The sequence below is a fragment of the Emys orbicularis genome, chromosome 19, assembly GCF_028017835.1.
Source record: "Emys orbicularis isolate rEmyOrb1 chromosome 19, rEmyOrb1.hap1, whole genome shotgun sequence".
NCBI classification, from domain to species: domain Eukaryota; kingdom Metazoa; phylum Chordata; order Testudines; family Emydidae; genus Emys; species Emys orbicularis.
In genome coordinates this window covers 2,009,151-2,017,419 of record NC_088701.1, presented here as the reverse complement: position 1 = coordinate 2,017,419, position 8,269 = coordinate 2,009,151, and the positions used below count along the sequence as shown (strand labels likewise).

Here is an 8,269-nt window from a genome sequence, read left to right as displayed (position 1 = left end):
GGCCCCGCCCCGGCCCCTGCAGCGCCCCCTGGTGGCTCCACTCCGCGCCCTGCAGCGCCCTCTGCTGGCTCCCACCCTGCCCCCTGCTGGCCCCCACCCCGCCCCCTGCAGTGCCCCCTGCTGGCCCCACCCCGGCCCCTACAGCACCCCCTGCTGGTCCCCACCCGCTCCCTGCAGCGCCCCCTGCTGGCCCCACCCCGGCTCCTGCAGAGCCCCCTGCTGGCCCCCACCCGCTCCCTGCAGCGCCCCCTGCTGGCTCCCACCCTGCCCCCTGCTGGCCCCGCCCCGGCCCCTGCAGCGCCCCCTGGTGGCTCCACTCCACGCCCTGCAGCGCCCTCTGCTGGCTCCCACCCTGCCCCCTGCAGCGCCCCCTGCTGGCTCCCACCCTGCCCCCTGCTGGCCCCCACCCGCTCCCTGCAGCGCCCCCTGCTGGCTCCCACCCTGCCCCCTGCTGGCCCCACCCCGCCCCCCTGCAGCGCCCCCTGCTGGCCCCGCCCTGCCCCCTGCTGGCCCCCACCCCGCCCCCTGCAGTGCCCCCTGCTGGCCCCACCCAGCCCCCTGCTGGACCCCTGCTGGACCCACCCCGGCCCCTGCAGCGCCCCCTGCTGGACCCACCCCGGCCCCTGCTGGTCCCCACCCGCTCCCTGCAGCTCCCCCTGCTGGCTCCCACCCTGCCCCCTGCTGGCCCCCACCCCGCCCCCTTCAGCGCCCCCTGCTGGCCCCGCCCCGCGCCTTGCAGCGCCCCCTGCTGGCCCCACCCTGCCCCCTGCAGCGCCCCCTGCTGGCCCCCACCCTGCCCCCTGCTGGCTCCACCCCACGCCCTGCAGCGCCCCCTGCTGGCCCCCACCCTGCTCCCTGCAGCGCCCCCTGCTGGCCCCACCCTGCCCCCTGCTGGCTCCACCCCGCGCCCTGCAGTGCCCCCTGCTGGCCCAACCCTGCTGGCCCCCACCCGCTCCCTGCAGCGCCCCCTGCTGGCCCCACCCTGACCCCTGCTGGCTCCACCCCACGCCCTGCAGCGCCCCCTGCTGGCAGAGGCCGTGCTGCAGAGCCCTGCCTCTCTCCTGGGGCTCTAGGCGGGTGGCTGCCCATGATCCCCCCCCCCCCCCGCTGAAAGCAGCAGAGTCAGGCCGGACCTCGGCGGGGGAGGGGGACGAGTGCAGCGTGAAGAACCCTGAGGTTGGAGCACCCACTGGGAAAAAGGAGCGGGTGCTCCACACCCACCAGCAGCCAAGCTCCCCCCACCTCGCCTCCTTCTGCCCCCCAGCGTGCCGCGTCCCCACTCCCTCCCAGCGCTGCCTGCCCCCTAACAGCTGTTTGGCGGGGCTTAGGACTTTCGGGGGGGGTGGTGAGGAGAAGAGGCGGGAACGGGAGGACTGAGGGCAGGGCGAGGACAGGTGCAGGTGCAGGTGCAGGTGCAGGGAGGCGGGGACTTGGGGGCGGGGTGAGGGCGGGGCAGGTGCAGGTGCGGGTGCGGGGGGGGGGGGGTAGTCGAGCACCTCCCGGGCAGAGGTGAAGTCGGTGCCTATGAGTCCAGGTCCCCTCCCGCAGAGCCACCATGTCGGAGGGCGAGAAACTCAACTTGGATTCGCTCATCGGGCGGCTACTGGAAGGTGCGGGGGGTCCCGGGGGCGGGGGGGAGTCTAGCATGGGATGAGGGTGGGGGGGTAATAGGAGCCTATGTAAGAAAAAGCCCCAGATATTGAGACTGTCCCTATAAAATCGGGACATCTGGTCACCCTAATTGAGGGCGTGGGGCAGTGCTGGGGGGGCTTGTCCGGTTGGATCCTGCCCCCCCCCCCCACGCACAGGCTGGGATGTGGCAGGGCGGCCGCAGGGGGCTGGAACGGGCCGGGCCCTCAGGGCAGTTTTGTGGGGTCCTTTGTTTTCGCTCGGGTCTCCCTGCCTGCAGCGTGCGCCGGGGCGGGGGGCGGGGCTGGCCCTACACGGAGCGGGGGACCGGGGCTCCGGTAGCGGCTCTGCCGCTTGCTGCCTCCCCCACGGCTTGTACAGCTCATGGCAGTCCCGGGTGGGCCACGCTGTTCCTCGGCCCCCAAGGAGCTAGGGACTCTTCCGTTCCCGGGGCCGGGGTGGGGACTTGATCTCAGCTGGAGGGGGAGTTTGTGGAGGGAGGGGAGACCTGGGGGAGGTGTGGGGGTGGTCATCCCAGTGCAAACTCTGCTCTCCCAGTGCTGTGGAGGGAGGGGGAGATTAGCTGTTACTTCCCTGCACGCTTATAATACTAGGGGTGTTGGGGGGTGACCCTAGCTATGTTTTCTGGGTGGCTCCTGACCCCTGGGGCTGGACCCTGGACCAGAGCAGTTGCTGAGCGGCAGATTATCTGAGCTCACATCCCCATGCGTCACACAGGCAAAGCAGAAGCATCAGTCCTGTGTGTCGTGTGGGGAAACTGAGGCACAGAGGAAGGGAGTAGCCCAAGATTACAGAACGGTTCAGAGCTGGGGAAAGAACCCAGGTGCCCGGCCTCATGGGCCAGTATCAGCTGCTAGGCCACCCCTGCTTCTTTAAGCACTGCAGCCTGCAACGCCGAAAACAACTCGCGTCTGACCAGGAGCCGGGGGGTGGGCAACGGGCTACAGGCCCTTGCCCGCTAGTGGGCACCGGCTCTGATCCTGCCCCAGGGTGGGGAACTGGCTGGCTCAGAGGGGCCAGGGAATGGGGCGCGGGGCTTTTCCACTGTAGGGGGGGCGGCTCTCCGCTGCCTGGCTGAGTGTCTGACGATCCCATCTGGGCTCTGGCCGAGGGGCCCGTGGTGGGTCTGGGTCCAGCCTCACTGCGCCTCTGGAGCCGGCCGCACAGAGCGGGTGAGGCCCTAGGCTGGGCCAGGGCTGCTTGGCGCCTCCTCCCCCTCTGCTGGTCTCGAGTCACCTGTTAACCTGCCCAGGGGGGTGGGGGGGTCCACAGGCCTGCCCAGCAGAGCCTCAGGCCCCTGGGACCATCGCAGCTGGAGTGGGCCTTGCCCTGAGCTGCGGGGGTCTGTGAGCAGTACGGGGGCTATGACCGCGGCCCGGCAGAGACGCCCGCTGTGCTGTGTTGCAGTGCATGGCTCCCGGCCCAGCAAGAACGTGCAGATGACGGAGCGTGAGATCCGGGACCTCTGCCACATGGCGCGGGAAATCTTCTTGAGCCAGCCCATCCTGCTGGAGCTGGAGGCACCGCTGAAGATCTGCGGTGAGTGAGCGAGGTCGGGGGGTGGGAACCGTCCTCCCAGCGGCTATGGGGGGATTCCCTGCACCCCTTGTTCACTCTGAGGGGGTCGCTGGTTGGGGCTGGGCTGGGTGGGGAGGCCAGGGGTGGATCCGTGGCCTGTGGGGACGGCGGGTTAGGCCTGGCTGTGGTAGCTGCTCCCTCATCTCCCGCCCGCCCCAGGTGACATCCATGGGCAGTACTACGACCTGCTGCGGCTCTTCGAGTCTGGGGGCTTCCCGCCTGAGAGTAACTACCTCTTCCTGGGCGACTACGTGGACCGGGGCAAGCAGTCGCTGGAGACCATCTGCTTCCTGCTGGCCTACAAGCTCAAATACCCCGAGAACTTCTTCCTGCTGCGCGGCAACCACGAGTGCGCCAGCATCAACCGCCTCTACGGCTTCTACGACGAGTGTGAGAGTGCCCCCCACCACCACCCGGCCCCCCGAGTCCCCCCACCCTGCTCCCCTCACCCCACTCCCCTCACCCTTACCACGAGTGCGCCAGCATCAACCGCCTCTACGGCTTCTACGACGAGTGTGAGAGTGCCCCCCACCACCACCCGGCCCCCCGAGTCCCCCCACCCTGCTCCCCTCACCCCACTCCCCTCACCCTTACCACGAGTGCGCCAGCATCCACCGCCTCTACGGCTTCTACGACGAGTGTGAGTGTGCCCCCACCACCACCCGGCCCCCCGAGTCCCCTCACCCTGCTCCCCTCACCCCACTCCCCTCACCCTTACCATGAGTGCGCCAGCATCCACCGCCTCTACGGCTTCTACGACGAGTGTGAGAGTGCCCCCCCCCACCCGGGCCCCCGAGTCCCCCCACCCTGCTCCCCTCACCCCACTCCCCTCACCCTTACCATGAGTGCGCCAGCATCCACCGCCTCTACGGCTTCTACGCTGAGTGTGCCCGCATTACTCTGCCGCCTGCACTCTCCATCTCCCCCCCCTACATCTACACTCTTGTACCCCCTCTGCCCTGATCACCATATACCCTACAACCCCAGCCATGAGTGCGCCAGCGTCCCTGGCAGAGGGCAGCCTCCGCCCCATAGCCCATGTGCCTCCAGCTGGCCCTGGGGTCAGGCTGGCGCTCCCTACAGAGGAAGTCAGCAGTGTGTCAGCAGTGTGCCCTTGTTGCCAAGAAGGCTAATGGCATTTTGGGCTGTATAAGTAGGGGCATTGCCAGCAGATCGAGGGACGTGATCATTCCCCTCTATTCGACATTGGTGAGGCCTCATCTGGAGTACTGTGTCCAGTTTTGGGCCCCACACTACAAGAAGGAAGTGGAAAAATTGGAAAGAGTCCAGCGGAGGGCAACAAAAATGATTAGGGGTCTGGAGCACATGACTTATGAGGAGAGGCTGAGGGAACTGGGATTGTTTAGACTGCAGAAGAGAAGAATGAGGGGGGATTTGATAGCTGCTTTCAACTACCTGAAGGGGGGTTCCAAAGAGGATGGATCTAGACTGTTCTCAGTGGTAGCAGATGACAGAACAAGGAGTAATGGTCTCAAGTTGCAGTGGGGGAGGTTTAGGTTGGATATTAGGAAACACTATTTCACTAGGAGGGTGGTGAAGCACTGGAATGGGTTCCCTAGGGAGGTGGTGGAATCTCCTTCCTTAGAGGTTTTTAAGGCCCGGCTTGACAAAGCTCTGGCTGGGATGATTTAGTTGGGGATTGGTCCTGCTCTGAGCAGGGGGTTGGACTAGATGACCTCCTGAGGACCCTTCCAACCCTGATATTCTATGATTCTAAGGCCCCGTGTGCCGTGGCTGCACAGTTCACTTGGCTCCCTGCATGGCCGGGTCTCTCCCAGCAGGCCAGGGCCCAGCCTGGGGGGGGCCCCACTCCCCTGTCTCCCTCAGTGGCTGGGCCCCCATCCCCCCCATTGTCCCCCACAGGCAAGCGGCGCTACAACATCAAGCTGTGGAAGACGTTCACCGACTGCTTCAACTGCCTGCCCGTCGCCGCTATTGTGGACGAGAAGATCTTCTGCTGCCATGGAGGTGTGGGAGGGGCCGCAGGGTGTGGGGGGGCAGTGCCCCGTGCCCCTGTCCCCGGCAGGGACGGAGCCACCATAGGGGGGTGTTTCAGGAATTCCAGTCTGGGCTGCGTCCAGTTGAGGGCGCTGCTGGGGAAGGCGGAGGGTGCTAGGCTGGGGCTGGGGCAGGGCTAATGGATGCTGGGGGGGGGGGCACATCTGGGATGGGGGGGCTGCAAGGCAGATATTAGGGGAGCAGGGAGTTGCTATATGAGCTGTGTATGGTGGGATAATTAAAATGTAAGCCCCTTCATTTTCAGTTTAAACTGATCTTTACCAAAAAATCTCCAGGTTTTACAAAAAGTGTGAGTCCGTTTTTTCTGATTTTCACTCTACTTTTGTATCATTCAAATATATATAAAAAACGTGTTTGATTAGGAAAAAACAAAGCATTGCATGAGCTCTAAGTATCACGATAATACATTCGTCTGTGTGTATATGTATTGGTCTAGAAGAGACACACAAGACACAAACAGGCCGCCCGCGAGCTCTGAAGTGCCTGCGCATCTGAACGGACGGCTGAATCTCATGCGCGCCACGTACCCGGTTCAAGCCGTTAGCAGATAACGGTTCAGAGATCGGACGCACTGAAATGGGAAGCAAATGAAATCTGTATCAGAACGCGGTTCAGAACACAAGGACGTATTCCAAAGTTTTCAGAAACCCAAACAGGAGAAAAGGACGAAGCTGAGTGTTCGCGCCCCAAGTGGTGCGGCCCAATTATTAACTGTCAATATTTATAGGCTGAGAGTTCCAAGGCTACACCAGGAAACTGTTCATTCAAATGAAAAGTTTTATTTGGGGATTAGAGCTCAAACCACATTGACTAATGGAATTCACGGCTAGCCCACGAAAGCTTATGCTCTAATAAATGTGTTAGTCTCTAAGGTGCCACAAGTACTCCTGTTCTTTTTGCCGATACAGACTAACACGGCTGCTCCTCTGAAACCTGAATACTTCCCCTCATCCCGTCCACCAAAATAAACCCGATATTTACCCAGAAAAATTAAGCTTTTTGCACCGATTTTTTCCACCTGGTTTTGTTGTTGTGGTAATAAACACTGATAAATTCCTGGGGAAAATTAAATGAAATAAAAACTGAAAACAAAAGGGCCCTATTAATATGCTATTGCAGTGGGTGGAGCTCCTATGAGGGGGCGGAGTCTAACAGACTAATTTCCCCCCTCCTCTCAGGGCTCTCGCCAGACCTGCAGTCGATGGAGCAGATCCGCCGGATCATGCGCCCCACAGATGTGCCGGATCAGGGCCTGCTGTGCGACCTCCTCTGGTCCGACCCCGACAAGGATGTCCAGGGCTGGGGCGAGAACGATCGCGGCGTCTCCTTCACCTTCGGCTCTGACGTGGTCGCCAAGTTCCTGCACAAACACGACCTGGACTTTATCTGTCGGGCACACCAGGTACCAGCCGGGAGGGGGGGTGCTGTTGGGTGGGATTGAGGGGCATCAGAAGGGCTGGGAGAGCTGGGGGGCTGGGGGCAGGGCTGCCCGGGGGGGGGCAAGTGGGGCAATTTGCCCCAGGCCCTGGGCCCCACAGGGGCCCCCCACGAGAATATAGTATTCTATAGTATTGCAACTTTTTTTTATGTAAGGGGCCCCCGAAATTGCTTTGCCCCAGGCCCCCTGCATCCTCTGGGTGGCCCTGGCTGGGGGTCGTCATGGAAGAGCATCGGCAGAGTGGGTGGAGGGGGCAGGGGATCGGCAGAGCTGTGTGGGGTGCTCTGCTGGTGGGGGTCCCCCTGGTTGGGGTACTGGAACCGGCTGGCTGGAGGTGCTTTGCATTGTTTGGATCAGTCTGTTCCTGGCCCCTGCGTCCCGTGTGGGTGACAGAGAGGGGTTAGTCTGTGGGGCCAGGCTGTGCCAGTTTGGGAGGCAGGGAGTGGGGTGCCTGGGGTGGGCAAGGCCCGACACTCCCTCCTGGCTCCCTGCCCCAGGTGGTGGAGGATGGTTACGAGTTCTTTGCCAAGCGCCAGCTGGTGACGCTCTTCTCAGCCCCCAACTACTGCGGCGAGTTTGACAACGCGGGCGCCATGATGAGTGTGGACGAGACGCTCATGTGCTCCTTCCAGGTGAGCCTGGGGTAGGGCAGGGGGCGTGCGGCGCCAGCACCATGGGGCAGCTCCCTGTCGGGGCGGGGGGGGGGGGGGGCAGGAGCTGGGAGGGGTGTCAGACCTCGGCTGGGGTAACGGTGAGAGGGGGAGGAAACCTCCTGCAGAGTACAACCTCCCTTGTAACAGCCCAGGTGGGGAAGGGTCTGGGCCTTCGAGGAGCTGTGGGGACCCCAAGTCTGGGCTCTGTGGGGCTGAGGGGTGTGTGGGGTACGTCCCCTCGGCTGTGGGGGCTGGCATGGGCCCTGGCTTGGGGGGCTGGGCCCCCCTTCCCTGCATCCAACCTGCCTCTCCTCCTGCAGATCCTGAAACCGGCTGACAAGACCAAGGGCAAGTACGGGCAGTTCAGTGGCGTGAACCCCGGCGGGCGCCCTGTCACCCCCCCGCGCAACGCGGCCAAGGCCAAGAAGTAACCGGCTGCTCCCCCTGCCCTGCCCCATGGACTGGGCCCCCCCTCACTGCCCTGCCCCCGGCTCTCTCAGTCCCTGCCTGCCAGGGGGAGAGCTGAATGATTATTTTTAAACTCCTGGAGTTTGATGGCGAAAGTCCTGCTCCGAGGAGAGGGGGCCAGGGAGGGCTCTTGATTTTGGGGCAGTGCGTTTAATCTTTTTGGATCAAGTCTATTTTGCCAGCTGAGCCCCCCCCCCGCCCCCCCCCCCATGCTGAGACGATTTCTTCTTGAATAAATATTTACCAGAAACTCTTACCCGTGGCGGGGGGGGGGGGGGGCAGGGATTCTCTGAGGGGCTCTGCAGGGAATACCCCGTCCTGCCCCAGGCTGAGGCTTTAATGCCCCTGGGAGTGGAGAATAGACTCATAGACTCATAGACTTTAAGGTCAGAAGGGACCATTATGATCATCTAGTCTGACCTCCCGCATGATGCAGGCCACA

The 8,269-nt window shown here is 63.4% G+C and overlaps 1 protein-coding gene across 3 annotated transcripts; it reads left to right on the top strand.

Annotated features, from left to right (window-relative positions):
* The first annotated feature begins 1,555 nt into the window (after positions 1-1,555).
* On the top strand, positions 1,556-7,790 carry LOC135891745 (serine/threonine-protein phosphatase PP1-alpha catalytic subunit-like). 3 transcript variants are annotated; one of them, XM_065419400.1, is made up of 7 exons: positions 1,556-1,610; positions 3,058-3,189; positions 3,388-3,618; positions 5,113-5,217; positions 6,447-6,670; positions 7,204-7,338; positions 7,680-7,790. In XM_065419400.1, exons 1-7 carry the CDS (start codon positions 1,556-1,558, stop codon positions 7,788-7,790), a joined length of 993 nt encoding a protein of 330 aa, XP_065275472.1. The 3 variants fall into 3 exon arrangements, with proteins under 3 accessions (XP_065275472.1, XP_065275471.1, XP_065275473.1); XM_065419399.1 differs by having other exon boundaries at positions 1,556-1,612; positions 3,033-3,189; XM_065419401.1 differs by lacking the exon at positions 3,058-3,189.
* The last annotated feature ends 479 nt before the right edge of the window (positions 7,791-8,269 follow it).

Bases quoted from the DNA above. Each gene is read 5' to 3' on its own strand.
- LOC135891745 (XM_065419399.1), top strand. From the start codon at position 1,556: ATGTCGGAGGGCGAGAAACTCAACTTGGATTCGCTCATCGGGCGGCTA. The intron at 3,619-5,112 runs GTGAGAGTGCCC...TGTCCCCCACAG, and splicing joins CTACGGCTTCTACGACGAGT to GCAAGCGGCGCTACAACATC. The intron at 7,339-7,679 runs GTGAGCCTGGGG...CTCCTCCTGCAG, and splicing joins CGCTCATGTGCTCCTTCCAG to ATCCTGAAACCGGCTGACAA.